Source organism: Notechis scutatus, chromosome 1, assembly GCF_049901735.1.
Source record: "Notechis scutatus isolate UNSWTSFEM ecotype Mainland chromosome 1, rNotScu1.2, whole genome shotgun sequence".
In the NCBI taxonomy this organism is placed as follows: Eukaryota; Metazoa; Chordata; class Lepidosauria; order Squamata; family Elapidae; genus Notechis; species Notechis scutatus.
In genome coordinates, this window is record NC_142009.1 from 323,089,162 (window position 1) to 323,105,128 (window position 15,967).

Below are 15,967 nucleotides of genomic sequence, written 5' to 3' on the forward strand. Positions count from 1 at the left end.
CTGGTGATTTTGGCATCCACGTACATGGCGGCCAATCTAAGCAAAAGTTGACTTTCAGGAGAAATCCAGGAACAAAGCACCATCAAGTATTGGGTCCTTTTAAAAAAAATGAACCCAATGTGAGTTTAGAAAATAAAAATGGGAACGTGTCTAGGATCACCATTCCCTGACAAAGGTAAACTGAGATAGCCAGAAATTTGAGGGCAGGGCTATTTTAGGGATGGTGACAAAAAGCAAGCTTATCTGTTCTGGTAGGTGAGTGGTTGGTGACTAATTATCCCTACCGTGGCAGCCATGTTGTGAATATATGACACCCCCTCCCCCTCCAGTGGCCGCCATTTTGCAAGTAGAGGGCCCAAAATATGCTTCCCAAATTTAAATGTGTCCAGTGTTTCCCAATTTGTTTTCTCTTCCTACGCATACAGAAAATCCAAGTAGATCTTGAACAAGAGTGGCCTTCTGCCAGCCCAAACAGTCCATTTAGGGTGAGGTGGCCAATTTGGCAATGTCCTAAGATCTTCTGCCTGCAGAACACAAGGCCACCCAAACCCACAGACAAATATTCAGAGCACTGCAGATGGGTGGTATAACCATCCGGCCTCCCTCCGCTTTTGAATTTAGAGTGAGTTAACTGAAATGGGCTCACGACTCACAGGGTGCTTTCCGGCTTTTTCAACCAGAAAGAAGCGCTCTGCCCCCTCTCCACTTGCTCACCCCTTTGCTTCTGCCCTCCCTGCCGGGATCTGCTGCTGAGAAGCTCTGAATGCAGGCATTGCTGCTGCTGCTGCTGCAGCCTCTAATCTCTTCCATCTGATCAGCCTTGCTTGCTCCCCGCAGAACTGGTTCTTACCGGTTCTCAGTGCTTGCCTTAGTTCGGAGCCAGATGTTCTGTAGAGCATCTTGCTGTCTAACCCTGTGAAAGCAACACACAGCAGATTGGATTAGCTTCACAAAGGAGGTTTTTTTTTTTCCCCTTCCTGGGGAGAGTGGGAGGCAGGGAGCTGGGCACGCTGCACTTTGGGGGCAGGGAAATAAAAATGAAGGAGTAGGGCGAGTGCTTAGGAAAAGGAACTGTTTTCTTTCCCTGTTTGCCCACCTGCGCACCTTCGTATTTATGCTTTGGTGTCCCATTCTTTCTTTAAAATGCTTAGGAAACACTGATTTCATTCCTACACCAAGAACCCTGTTAGGATAGGCAGAAGGGGACTGATTGGGCCAATGTCACCCGATGAGCTTCCACAGCTCAGGTTATGAATCTGGCCTCCCCAATCCTCGCTTGTTACTCTAATCATTATACCAGATTGACTCATGGAGGTCTCTCTACTTTTGCCACAGAGCTGAAATCTTGGTAAGCCAGCATCCCGGGGGATCAGCCTTTCCAGAAAGGGAGGGAAGGCAGCTTTTCAATACATCCTCCCTCTTAAAATAATTAACCACAGGAAGTACCCTGCCAATATATTCCTCTCTTCAACTCCACTTTGTCTGGGCACCCAACATGCTAAATCTTAACCAGGGTTTTGAGAAGATTTAACATAAGATTTAACATAAACATAAGATTTAACATTAGTTTGCCGATTTTGGCCACAAGCCTCTTTTGAACCAGCAACCCCCCTAAGCCAGAATGTCTCTGAGCCACCAGCTCTGGAGTATGATTCTTCCCTTCTATTAAGTCCTTGCTATCTAGAAAACAAGGGATTAACAATAGAAATTTAATTTTTTTTAAAAAAAAAACGGCTACCCGAGAACTATTTATACTCCATTCAGTATCAACAAGCCATTTATTTGCTTGCTTTTACTTCTTACATTTATATCTTGCTTTTTTTGCTCAAGAATTCAAGCTAAGCATCAATAGGGTTCTGCTCCCTCCTTCATTTTTTCTACAACAACCCTGTGAGGTAAATTGGATTGAGAGAGTGGCTTAAAGCTACCCCATGAGCTCCTGTGGTTGAAAATGGACAAAAAATCTAGGTAACCCAACCCATTTATCACTAGGTCACACTGACTCTTTATTCTCCATCATATAATTCAGTGCCCATTATAAAGCACCAGGTGGTCTTCCATCCAGACTGTCTTAACATCAGCAGGGAAGCTTCAAGAGGTACCCTCCATACCAATATCCCATATGTAGCTTGCAGACGCTGCCTCTGGGCCAAAATCTCATACTACCCAGCTGTCTCCTTTGGCTCACCTTTCTTCTCAATCACATCCACCAGCCTACACAGCAGAGGTGGGGCGACTTCAGGTGGGGCAAACTGCTCGGAAAGTTCTGGAAGTGTCACCCCTGAAACATGGGCAGAAAGACAGAAGGCCTTTTAAAATTTATTTATTAAATTTATATGCCGTCCACTTCTCAACCTGGGCAGCACCAAACACTAATTAAATAAAAATATTATTTGAATAATATTTGAAAATAACATGGAACTCTTCCCAAAAAATTTTCCCAGTTTTTCCTTGATTTTTAGTAAACAAGGTATTTATGAGAATCATTTGGGGGGGGAGGGGGGGGAGAATGACCTGTACCTGATAAGAAATTATATTTGATAATTGTGTATTAAAGTACAGTTTTGGTACATTTTGGCTATATCTCACCAGTTGTATCTTATAAATTATACGAGTAGCATCAAGTATTTTTAAATGAGAAAATGGATATGTTTAATCATTTCTAATTGTTTATACCTGTTATTAACTGTTTTATTATATGTTGCCCAGTCACATTTGTGACAAGAGTGGACATATGACTAGCTGCTTAGTGAACTTTTAAATGGTAGCATACCCCAAAAAAGCTATTTAAAAATCTAATCTGAATTTGAAGTTCCAACACCCATACCCCTCACGGTTACATGCCCATTTTTGGCATGTTTGGCAATTGGCCCGCATTTATGGCTCTGTCCCGTGGTCATGTCATTGCATTTATAATGTTTTTGCTAAAATCCAGCATTTGGGCTATATTTACACAAGATACTTTGCTCTAAATTTGTTTCTGGGGGGAAAAAGCCACATAATGAACAATGGATTTACTTAACCAGCGTGGTATTCGTTAAATGACCATAGCATTTTCTTTACAACTACTGCAAAAAAAAAGGCCGTACAATCAGGTATGGTCACATGGAAACTTGCTTTATGACCATCACGAATTACGGCCAAAATTTCCAGGTTTCATTAGTCGTAAGAAAAATTTGACAATTAAATATGTGCAGGGATAACCTATTATTAATACAGTTACTGTGACCTATTATTATTAATACAGAATAACAATGAAAGGAATGAACAGAATCAAGGCTGGGTTCCTACAACTCATGACATTAGGTTCAAATGACGTGCAAAGTTTGTGAATCAGCGTGATATGGGACATGATCTACTGATTGTCTTAATGAGTTGTGGGACATGGTCATCACAGGAAGCAAAACAGGTTTATATGAGGGCAGTATGTGGGACATTGCTATCTCAAATTTAGGGTAAAGTATGTTGTGTAAACATAGCCAATCAGTGACCCTGGGATTAGGATCCTTCCAACTGCAATTTGGGATAATAACACTGGCATGTTTTTGAACGATTGTTGCAAAGATTATCGATTGCTCTAAGGAGTCAAAAGACAACACACATTTTTAATGAACTCCACGTAAAATAAAAAAGCTGGAAGATCATAAAGGTGGAACCTGTCCAGATGCTAAGGGCCAGAATTTTTAATCTTTGTATTTATACATTTATAATCTCCGAGAAGTGGCAGGGAGCTTCCACTATGACCTGCCAATTCTCCTGATTTTATTTAAATAAGGTCTGGTTTTTCCAGACTCAACTGGGCATCTGCAATCAGTTGGCTTCACTTGTAAAACAGGTGCCAATTCCTCCTGGCCAGGAGTGCCCTCTGCAGCTGCCCTGGGCTCTACTTTGTACTCTGTAAGTAAGAAAAAGGAATTTTAAACCTATTCCTACCTCTTTTAAAGCACCATCAGTCACCCCACTCAAAAAAGTCCAGAAAAACTCCCAGGCATTTTCCTTGCAAGCTGGCCTTGGGCCAGCTCTGGCCCCCGAGCCCGACAGCGTCAAATCCTCTGGCTCAGCCGGAGAATGTCAAGTCAGCACATTCCTGATTGTGAAACAGTGTGTGCATGCATGCACGCTCCTTTATCTGGGGCTGTGTGTGTGTGTGTGTGTGTGTGTGTGTGTAAAATGCATACACCAAGCTGGCCATTTCCCCCGTCCAATGGTTTAGCATTGGGCCTCTCTTCTTCAATGAAAATTAGCTGATGAAAAAGGAAACGGGAAAGAAAGCTGATTTTGGCTGTCTGTAAAGAATTCTGTTTCTGTTCTCCAAGCTACCTTCATAAGATTTTTTTTAAAGGGAAAATAGGGGGGAAATGAGCCAAGAGAACTTTTTGCTTCTGAGTGCTATTATTATTTATTTCTTTTTTTTCCCCAGCAAGTGCTTAAACTATTCCCACTCCCACCCACCATTGCTCGCAGATGGATGCAGAAAGTTTTTGAAAATTATTTTCAATGTCTCCAATGTGGTGATTTTAAACCAAAAAAAAAAAATCTCACACCTGCCTTGCTAAGGAGAAGAAACAAAACATCTTCCTAGAAATATTTACCTCAACTGGCAACACTGCACCCAGATTATTGTATTTTCTCACAACCCGTCCAGACCTTTTAGGGCCAGCCGAAAAGTAAAAAAGAGTCACTAAGCAAGGCAGAGAGACTGAGGTTCAGAGAGAGCTCAGCCCATAACCCACCAAGGATTATATTAGTAGTAAGTCACATGTGAAAAAAAGAAAGCTGAGTCATTCATTATGAAAAGCAGCAGGAGCCACAAAGGTTTTACAACTTCAGGAAGGATATTGTAATTATCATTATCTCCCAAAGATGTGGGCTATTCAGGTACAGATAGTTCTTGGCGTGCAATCACAATTGAGCCCAAAATTTCTGTTCCTGAGCAAGACAGTTGAGTTTTGCCCCATTATGTGACTTTTCTTGTTGTAGCTGTTAAGTGAATCATTCCAGTCGTTAAGTTAGTAACATGGTTGTTAAGTAAATCTGGCTTCCCCACTGACTTTGCTTGTCAGAAGGTCACAAACACTGTTGCCAAGTGTCTAAATTTTGATCACATGGCCATGAGAATGCTGCAATGGTCATGTGAAAAATGATCACAAATCACTTTTTTAAAGGGCTATTGTAACTTTGAATGGTCACTAAATGAACTGTTGTAAGTCAAGGACTACCTGTAGTGGGAAAGGAAGAAAACATTTACAGGTAGTTCTCAACTTACAACAGTTCATTTAGTGACCATTCAAAGTTACAACAGCACTGAAAAAAGTGACTTATAGTCATTTTTCACACTTACGACTGTTTCAGCCTCCCCACAGTCATGTGATTTACATTTGGATGCCTGACAACTGATTCACATTTATGACGGTTGCGGTGTCCTGGAGTCTTTTGCCCCCTTCTGACAAGTAAAATCAAAGGGGAAACCAGATTCACTTAACAACCATCTTGCTGATTTAAGAATGCAGTGATTCACTTAACAAATTTATTTATTTATTTATTTATTTGATTTGCCAATTGTTTACAAGATAATAAGTGTAAGTGTATACATAGTTGTGAATACATGAAATGGGTACATATAAGAAAAATAAAAGAAGAATAAGAGAAACAATAGGACAGGGACGGTAGGCACGTTGGTGCACTTATGCACGCTCCCTACAGACCTCTTAGGAAAGGGGTGAGGTCAATAGTAGACAGTCTAAGGTTAAAGTTTTTGGGGTTTGGGGAAGAAACTACAGAGTCGGGTAGAGTATGTGGCAATAAATGTGGCAATAAAGGTCGGAAAATGGGGCAAAACTCACTTAACAAATTTCTCGCTTAGCAACATAAATTTTCGGGTCAATTATGGTTGCAAGTTGAAGACTATCTGTATATATAGAGAAAAACTGATAGCTGTTTAAAGAAAACTTCTCTTTAGTTAGGCTTTAGACCAGCGGTCCCCAAACTTGGCAACTTTAAGACTTGTGGACTTCAACTCCCAGAATTCTCCAGCCAGCTATACTATGTGGCTGGAGAATTCTGGAAGTTGAAGTCCACAAATCTTAAAGTTCCCAAGTTTGGAGTCCTCTGCTTTAGACCAACCTTGTCTAACCAGACACCCTCCATTCTGCCATGGACTATAACTCCCAAAATTCTTAGCCATAGGAGGATATCCACATTATATAGTCAAAAACACTCAAGACAGGGGCTACAATCAAACACTACCTGTTTTTTAATGTATTTTTAATGACCACATCCCAGCTTAGCCAGCTGGAAATTCCAACCCTCCCATTTTTTGGAAAGTGCCAAATTGGGAAGTCTCCATCCATCAACCATTTAATTTCATGTGCCTAAGATCCTTGCTTCTGGCATTATTTATAAGCGTTTTTACAAAAATAAAGATATCCTTTAGTACCTGGTTAGTCCATTAAAAAAAAAACCCAATATAAATAGATTTTACGATTTAACGGAACAACAACATATCCTGGCAGGACTTCCTCTTCTGCACTGGCTAAAGGCTGGGAAGCCTAATAAGAAAAATGGTCTCCCTTGGCTAGCTTTCAGACAACCTAAAACGCCTCTCTGCCCTTTGATGTGGTAGTTACTGCACATGACACTGAAGCCCATAATTTGAGGCCACACTGGTTGCTGGCTTCAAGTGTGCATCCAGGCATCACCTCTCTGCAAATGCCCCTTATTCTGGGCAGGGCATCTCAAGCCTCAGGGCTGTTCCCGCTCAGGAGACCGAGAGCAGCTGGGCCTACCTACTCGCTCTGTGGGGGAAGATGGCAAGTCCAGCCAACAGGAACTAGGAAACTGGTTGGAGCAGAACAATGAATGGTGTTGTTCTTGTTGTTGGTAGACTTCCTTGGACTGGACGTTTCGGGAACAGCGTTCTTCAAAAGCCTGACCTGAAGCCACAATGGTTCACTTTCTTCCTCCCCCTTGCAAGCCCTTCCTCTCACTTTGCACCCTGACACAGGTACTCACCCTGTTCCTCCGGAGCGTGGGATGCCCCTGTTCCAGGAGTGGCGGGCAGGGGCCTGGTGACCCTGGGACGATGGGACGGGAGGGAGATTTTCACTGGCCCCACATACTCCACATAGGTGCCCGGGAAATCCCCCTTTTGTTTGGTGCGCTCATTGACCCCTAGAATCCAGCCAATCTGGTTCGGCATCTGCTCATCTCCATCCTTAAAGCCCAGGGCCTGCAAGGCCCCCTTGCTCACCACCAAGGTGTCCCCGGGTAACAGATCGATATCTTCGTTGCGTTCCTTGTGGTAGGGGTAGAGGGCCCGATACTGGAAGCCTTCGGTGCTCCCCATAGTCCCCTGGAAAAAACCAAGCAAATGCACCGGCGAGGAAAAAAGTGGAAAAGAGGGGTGGGCTGAGGTTGGCTGTCCCACTTCCCTCTCAAGAGCTCTGCATGAAGGTGAAAGTTCCCTGGGTCTGCTGGCATGAACGGCCGGGCCCTAAGTACAGCCCCGTCGTTCCCGTAACTTGAAGCCACGATTCAACCAGATGATGAAGCAAAGGGAGAACGTGACGAGCATAATCCAGCACTGGCAGGTGAGCTGGGGAGGAGAGGCAAATGACAGCTCAGGATCTCAAAGGTGTTCGGGAAGAAGTTGTGATGCGCAGGACTCTGGAAAAGGTAGAGGAAGGGAGACCATCACTCAGACACGCTTCCTTAGTAAGAGGGCTAAGACTTATATTTGATTTTAGGAAGTGTCCCAAGCAGCTAACAGAAATGGAGCTCAGCACCACAGCATGACTGAAAGAGAAAAATACCAAGAACAAGGAAACAGCAGACAAAAATTCGACTGAGACAACAGAAAGGATTATCATTCACGTATTAGCAAAATTCACTATAGTCTTTCAGATTCTTTAACCTTAAAGGGGGAAAAACTTTTTCTCAACATCCTATTTTAAAACTTTTCTTTAATAATTTTTGTAAAATCATTAAATTCTAATATATCTTTTTTAGACTTAACATACTTTCAAATACATTTTTAATAATATTTATAAGCTTTAGGAATTACTCAAGCATTACATATAATGAAAAAAACCACATTTTCAAACCCACTTTACAAATACAAAGCTACATTAGAACTTTATTTCAATATCAGACCAGTAACTATCTACCCTATAACTCCAATTAACTCAGTAAATTTAAGTCACTCCTTTCAGCTTATCCTCATAGAATAGTGCAAATAGAAATATGTATTATTTTCTACACCAAGGGAAAAAAGTAGACGGTTAAATTGTTTTATTCAAAGAAAATAATATATCTAATTTGGTTTATTTGAAAACTGCTCCTGGATTGTGTGCTTGTAATGAAGAAAATGAAACTTGATTTTGGTTTTGCTGATTAGATAGGTTCATTATTATAAAAATGGCTAGCATATATTATTGTATAAAAGTAAAAAGTAGAAGTTGTAATGTTATTATCTTCTACTGTGCTAAAAAGAAGTCAATGCCTTTTTCTTTTTCCCTTTCTAATCTACTTTTGTTTTCCCTCTCTCCCAGTTTCCCATTATTTTCCTTTTCCTTTGTATTTTATATTCTGATAAACTAATAGCACTTTTGATAATAAAGAGACAGCAGAAAGGAAGTAATGGGAAGGGGAAGGTCTCAATAAAAATGCGAAAAGGTCTTAGAAATACAGTTGTGCAAAAATGGAAGGACAGACAAGTCCTAGTACGGGTATTCTGCACTTTTAATTACCATCCAAAGTTACAACAGAAGCGAAAAAGATGACTTACGACCATTTTTCACACAACTGTTGCAGTATCTCCATGGTTACATGATCAAAGTTCAGATGTCTGGCAACTGGTTCACATTTGTGACGGTTGCAGAGTCATTGGGTCATTAGGACCACCTTTTGAGACCTTCTGACAAACAAATAGCAATGGGGAAGCTGGATTTACTTAACAACAGTGGGTACTAACTTAACTGTAGTGATTAACTTAACAACTATGGCAAAGAAGGTGGCTCAATTGTGACAGTAAGTCAAAGACTACCTGTATAGCTATCTTAGGTGCCAGAAACCTTCTCCAGGTATATTAAACAGCCAGGAAAACTTAAGATAAGAAACATTGCTCTGAGGTAATCATGAGGTACTTTGATCCCAAGTCATGTTTCTCAGAACAAGCAACCCCTGTTGTTAGGCCAGGGGGTGAGCAGCTCTTCGCTTCACAAAGCACACTAACAAGAGTCCAAAAGATTGGGAATAAAAGCAGCCAGATGCGCATGATAGTGGCCAGAGACCTGACCAGTTTTGTTCTCAAGTGAATCTCTGAAAACAAAGATAGGATTTCTCAACTGCAACTCAAAGCCATCTCAATTCCCAGCCTGTCCTTTATGAACAAGGAAAGTTTTACCTCCTTTCTCCCTTTTAAGATGGATATCTCAAGTTTTTCTGCTCCCAGTTCTCAGTTTTTTCTTGCAGGCTAGAAAATGTATGACAATGGATTTATTTAGGACATTTTTAAAAAATGGTTGTTGGAGAGACTTGGAGCAAGCCGCAGAGAAGGGCATTAGAAGTTCACACTGTACTGGGAACAGGAGCCTGGAATTCATCTCTCTTTCACTCTCCCCTCTTTCAACCAATAGCTCTCTCTCGCATGTTCTCTTTCTCTGTGTGCGTGTCTCTCTCTCTCTCTCTCTCACACACACACCCCATACACAAACATGCACATTTGTAAAATTTGAACCAAGTCCAGGGAAGAGATTGAAGGCGGCGGCAAGAGGAACTTCTGCCCTATTGTGCCTTGGAAATCTCTATCCCAGGGAACGCTATCTCCCATCAGCCCTTCCTCCAGGCCAACCCGTACAAGTACAACATTGCATTATCCTTAGAAAAATGGTCTATGGATAAAGAATGGGTTGGGGTAAAAAAATGAGTTAGATCTGGAATCAACAACGGCAATAATAATCAGTATGGTTAAATTAAACTTCCAGCTCTTGTGTCGGTGTACCTTAGAGTCTCTCTTACATAAAAAAGTAGACAATGTTACTTCTTTGTGAGTGTTTGAGCTTCCCAGGGACTATTCTGTTTGGCCACTGTCTAAAGCAGAAGTCTCCAAACGTGGCAACTTTAAGACTTGTGGACTTCAACTCCCAGAATTTTCCAGCCAGTTGAAGTCCACAAGTCTTAAAGTTGCCAAGTTTGGGGAGCCCAGGTCTAAAGACTCAGCATTATCTATCATGGTTGACCAGATTAGTACTTGGATGGTAGATGATTCCAGGTATATGCTAACATAGACGGTAAAAAAAACAAAAAAACATGGCAAACTAATGTCATACCACTGTCAAGAAAACAAACTATCAACAGGCCTTTTAATCTAATCTGGGAAGATCCTTCCCAAGTTCTTAATATATGTTGCTTTGAATTGATTGGCTTTGGTTAACAGGAGGGCCTCCAAATCTCACTAAAAATGCAGCACCTTGATGATTTACTTAGTTACAGTCAATATATTTCCCTCCTTTCCTAATTTAGCCTTTGCTCACGTGGATATCTCCCCTACTGATTTCAAACTCCAACACTGCTGAGAATTATGTAAATCAAAGTTAAATACCAAATATCTGGATGATTCACATCTTTGGTTTCACAGAATTTAATATAAATCCATGGCTACTTTCAAAGAGACTTTTAAAATGGCAAAATGTCGTCCCATAGACATCCATTAAGTAACCCAGTTCATCCACTTGGAAGGAGCAACTGTAGGAATGTGAGAATCCCATTCAGGAGCTATTTTAAACTTGCTTTTGGCGTCCATTTTATAATCCAGAACACCAAAGATGGATCCTCTCTATGCCCCTCTTCTCTGTCACCAACCTTAATGAAAATGGTGGCTAGTTATACTTACAGCTCTTTTCTTGGCTGCTGATCTGAGAAAGTGAACCAGGAATACCTAGGCCAGGGGTGTCCAACCTTGGCAACTTAAAGTCTTGTGGATTTCAATTCCCAGAATTCCCAGCCAGCCACAAGTCTTAAAGTCGCCAAAGATGAACACCTCTGTTATAGATCTCAAATGTGTCCAGGGGACTTTTTCTTCAAATGTTAATATTCCAAAATGAAAAGGAGTCTAAAGGCACCTTTTCAGATGAACATATCTAATAAAAACTCATAGGTTTCAGTGAGCTGTAGGTCACTATCAGATTCACCTTCAGCTTATGCCTTTTAATCAAGTCTGTTAGTCTGAAAAGGTGCTCTTAGATTCCTTCTGATTTTTTGATATTACGGATGAACATGGCTTTTTTTCCTACAATATCTTTGACTATCCAAATATAGTCAAATATCTTTGACTATCCTGTGGCTTTACAGTATCCTCCTCTGACCCTTCCAGAGCTCATGAAGTGGGCCTCACTCTCCTCAGCATATTTAATAGTTCTACTTTAATTAAGTCCATATGGGTTGCATCTGAAATTGGCTCTTTGTTCACAGTTTCTAATTTAGTGCAGAATAATCACTGAAACCTGACATCCCTCACTCCCTAAAATAAACTTGGGGAGACTCCAAATTTTATGCTCTCGTTAGACATTCTAGTATGCAGATGGGTAACCCATAGAGCCCTGTGGATTCGGTTTCTTCAATGCACAAATGCTCTTGCCTTGAAACCATGTTGGTTGGCACTGAAGACAACTGAAGCTCAAATCAACTAAGGTCACCAGGTTTTTTGACCTTCTGTCTAACGGCTTCATTTCTGCTCACAATCCTCTTCAACTATGTCCTAAGAGTCACTTATTTTAACTTGCCAGGGATGGAATACTGGTAGTCCTCAATTTATGACCACAATTAAGCCCAAAATTTCTATTGCTAAGCGCAACAGTTGTTAACTGAGTTTTGCCGCATTTTATGACCTTTCTTGCCACAGCTGCTAAGTGAATCACTGCAATTGTTAAGTTGGTAACACAACTGTTAAGTAAATCTGGCTTCCCCACTGACTTTGCTTGTCAGAAGGCTGCAAAAAGTGATCATGTGACCCTGGGAGGCTGCAACCGTCATAAATATGGACCAGTCGCCAGGCATCTGAATTTTCTTCACGTGACTATGGGGGACTATGCCAATGGTCATAAGTATGAAAAATGGTCCTAAGTCACATTTTTCAGTGCCATTGTAAGTTCAAACAGTCACTAAATGAAAGGTTGTAAGTCAAGGACTACCTGTACTGCAAATAACTTTCAGGGTGCACTGAAAAGAGAAAAGAGTGCTGTTGTTTTTTTGACACAGGCCCCTTCTGAAACAGAGAAGGAACATGGTTCAGATGCCCGTCTTTGCAGGATGCAAAAGGGAGAGAAGCAACTGAAACTCCTGGGGGAAAAAGCTCGCTTGAGCGAGCGACATTTTGGCTGTGCCAGATGCAGCCTGGAATGTGGGCAGCAGCTGCTGCTGTTCAGAATAAGCCTGCTCGGGGAGGCAGCTCCTCCAGCCCAACTTTTTACGACAGATGTGGCAGCTCATCCAGGATTTGTGCTGAAGGAAGCGCCAGGTGCATGCAAGACACAAAAGGGGTACAGTCTCTTGCCCAGAGGGCTTAATTTTACCAGAGTCAGACCCATGTTGGATGGGTACAGGCTGTGGGAATAGGGAAGGTGGCCCTAGGAGCTTTAAAGAAGGATCCTGAGGAAAATGGAGTTGCTGAGGAGCTGAGAACAGCTTTGTTGGCAGGTGAGCTTATGAAAATACAGGGAGCAGGAAGAGGAGGAGCCCTAATCAGGGATTAAAAAGGAATAAACTTTTAAAACTGAGGACTAGATTCTTGATGTAGACGCTGTATGAACGCTGGATAAGGAAATCCCATTGTAGTTCCAGGGGGAAGGATGCAAAATAAGATTAGACCGACTTTGAAAATCAAGTAGAAATGACAAATACAGCAGATAACCCTCTTGACCCCGGCATTTCCCATGAAAAGATTGACAATTGCAATCTCAGCGATAGCAGCAAGTTTAAGAAGGCTGGTCCAAAAGAGGCGGCAACCAACTTGGGGGCAAAGGTTGCAACAACGCACACTGGCATGGCCAAAAGAGCTGAAATCAGATTGGAAAAAGATCCTGCACCACCACAATTTCTACACGCACCACTACAATTTCCACACAGTAAGGCAAAAGCCGCCTGCTAGGCCCCAAAACGTTATAGAAACCAGGATCACTCAAAATAATGGCTTGTGCCTGCAAAGCCTGGAAATATTTGCTTCCCCCCCCCTTTTTTTTCTTGAACCATGGAAGACCACCAAAAAGGAAACTCAAAAGATGATGCCTCATTTCAACTTCATAAAGAGATGAATTCTGGGTTGTTATTTTTTTTAAAGAAAAGCAATACATTATTCACTAGGGAGGAATATCACCTCCCCCCCCTTTTTTTTTAATTTAAACTTGGAAATCCTTTAAACTTGGAAATCCTGAGAGGGTGAAGGCAGCTGCTCTTGCCCCATCAGTCTTGGGTTCAAGAACCAGATTCAAATTCTAGAGATCATCAGACCCCACTTAGCAGCTTCCTGCTCTTCCCACCACAAAAGCCACAGAGGAGGGTACACAAAGCTAGGTCTTGGTCTCCCCCCTCCCCAACTTCACTTCAACTGTCAGGTTTCCCCTCCTGCAAGCGATTTCCTCTTGTAAAAATGTTTTTTAAAATGTATTGTACCTTCTGGGCTGGCGAGGGCATTACAGTACCAGCGCAGAGCTCAAGTACATTAAAAGGGACAGGAATGCACAAGTCCCCCCTCCTTTTTTTTTCCACAGATGGGGAGCGGGAAGGAAGTAGCACAGAAAAATAATAATTTGAGCAGAAATCCCCCCTCCACTCCTTATCGCAGAGTTCCGCCCCCCACTTTCTTCCTAGCGCCCATTTCCCCCAAATAAACCTTATTTTAATTTTGTTTCCAAAGCCGAGGCAGAGACTTATTTCCACCCCCGGGCACCCAGAGTCGACGGCTGCAATACAGCACAGAGAATCGCCCCTTCTTTTTTCTCTCCCCTCCCCACATCGAATCTGCCCCCCCTCCCCCGGCAACGACTGGAAATGGTGGATTTGCATGGCACAAATTTCGCACACACCCCCGGGAAGGGTTTTTGCAATGCACCGAGGAGCTGGGAAAAGACTGGCCATCAATTCTCCCTGCATAAAAAGGGTGGGGGGTCCTCCTATGTGGAACGATCAAGTTAAACTCCCTCCCCCCGCACCCCTAAACTTACCTTTTGCCCATGAAGCGGTCCCGTTTCTCCTAAGGCTCCCCCTCCTCGCTCCAGCCAGCTCTTGGCGCTGGGAACGCAGCTGCAACCCAGGGAAAGAGGGAAAACCGGGAAGGGCCGAGAGTTGACGACCAAGCCCGAGAATAACCGAAGTCTCTGCTTCGGAGAGAGAGAGAGAGAGAGAGAGAACGCTATTGCCGGAAAGAAACGAGTCTCTGCCCGAGCGCGTCCGAAGGATCGAAAAAAGGCAAATTCGTCCTTTTGTCTGCAAAAGTTGGATTGTGGGCTTCCTTTCCCTCCCGCAGTAAATTAATAAATAACACTCTCAGCGATACCAAGCTTTCTTTTTGTCTACTGATAGTTTGTTCTGTTCATTTCTTTTGCCTTATTTCATATACTTTTGTAAGATTCTCTCCATTTTGGATTCCATAGAAGACTAAAGATTGCGAATTCTGTAGCCTCATATTGTCCCCATTATCATCCAGATCCCATTCTGGCTCCGTGAGGGGGCATTTCCAGCAGTTGTCATTCTCATGCTTTTTTTTTTTTTTAAACTGGCACTCCATTGCTTCCCCTCACCAGTCTCTGTTCCTCTGGTCTGGGGTTAAAAGGACATCCATCATTGTCTGAATCTCTGCCCAAATGGGGTTATGTATCCTTATAATAATAGATAAGAACAGAGAATGCATTTTCTCTGGGTCTTCCCTACAACTGGGATTTTATTACTTCCAGTTAAAAAGGTCTGAATAGAAAAGGGTGCATAAACTAGCACTCAACTGAATCTTTTTCCTCCTCCTACCACTGTATTTTCTCTAAGTGGAGTCTGCATCTCCGGTTTCAGTTTTGAACTGAATGGGATGTCACAAGAGCCATTTACTGTTTGATTACATTATTCTTCAGCCTCCCCACTTCTCTAGGAACTCCTTGTCTGGGCCGCCCCACTCCATGAGTAGGGGGTGGCAGACCAGTCTCAGTCCTCCAGTATAACCAGAGAAGCACTGGGTTTCTTTATAAGAAAGGGAATCAAAATAATTAACCCCTTTCACAGTTTAGGAATAGGGAGTCAACACACACAGGCATTTACACGTCAGCATACTTACACATTTATCCTCCATTCAAACCGCTCACATAAAAGAAATCCACATACAAATATCTCCTTTCATAGTTTCTCCAGGTAAACCAATCATTATTATCATTATTTTAGGGAGCTTTCACAAGCCAATGAGCTCCATTTTTCCAAATCCTTTTATAATAATAATAATAATAATAATAATAATAATAATAATAATAATAATAATAATAATAATAATAATAATAATGATAATGATAGTAATAGTAATGCCTTTTTGTTTATTGTTATGAGAGGGTCTTGCTCCTCTCCCAAGTCTTGGAAATAACACAACATAGACACACATATACACTATCTCTGCACTCCTCTTACAGAAGTGCACTATTAACAAGTTTCACAAATAAACCAAAATATTGTATCTCTGTCTGTCTCTTTTGCTCTCCAATATTGCTTTTAGTTGCTCAAAAAGTCCCATATTATGAGGTCCCTGAAACAGCCAAAAATCACCTGGATTGTTCAAGGGAATTTGAGGCCAGACAATAATGAGAAAGGGCTGCCTTTGATCCCTGTATCTAATCCTCCTAATATCTCAAAATTAGCAAGGAATAGAATAGAATAGAATAGAATTCTTTATTGGCCAAGTGTGATTGGACACACAAGGAATTTGTCTTGGTGCAAATGCTTT

General features: G+C 41.9%; 1 protein-coding gene across 2 annotated transcripts in view; it reads right to left on the bottom strand.

Moving 5' to 3' along the window:
- Positions 1–7,460, bottom strand: part of PIK3R2 (phosphoinositide-3-kinase regulatory subunit 2) — a 31,938-nt gene extending 24,478 nt beyond the window's left edge. Inside the window, exons 1-3 of one of the 2 annotated variants that reach the window (XM_087952530.1) lie at positions 7,012–7,460; positions 2,189–2,281; positions 851–913 (exon numbers count right to left, since the gene is read on the bottom strand). In XM_087952530.1, coding sequence (XP_087808656.1) covers positions 851–913; positions 2,189–2,281; positions 7,012–7,345 — 490 coding nt within the window. In that variant the 5' untranslated portion in view covers positions 7,346–7,460. Of the gene's footprint in view, positions 1–850; positions 914–2,188; positions 2,282–3,797; positions 3,820–7,011 lie in introns of those variants that run through there. The other variant, XM_087952531.1, reaches the window with a different exon arrangement.
- Between the last annotated feature and the right edge of the window lie 8,507 nt (positions 7,461–15,967).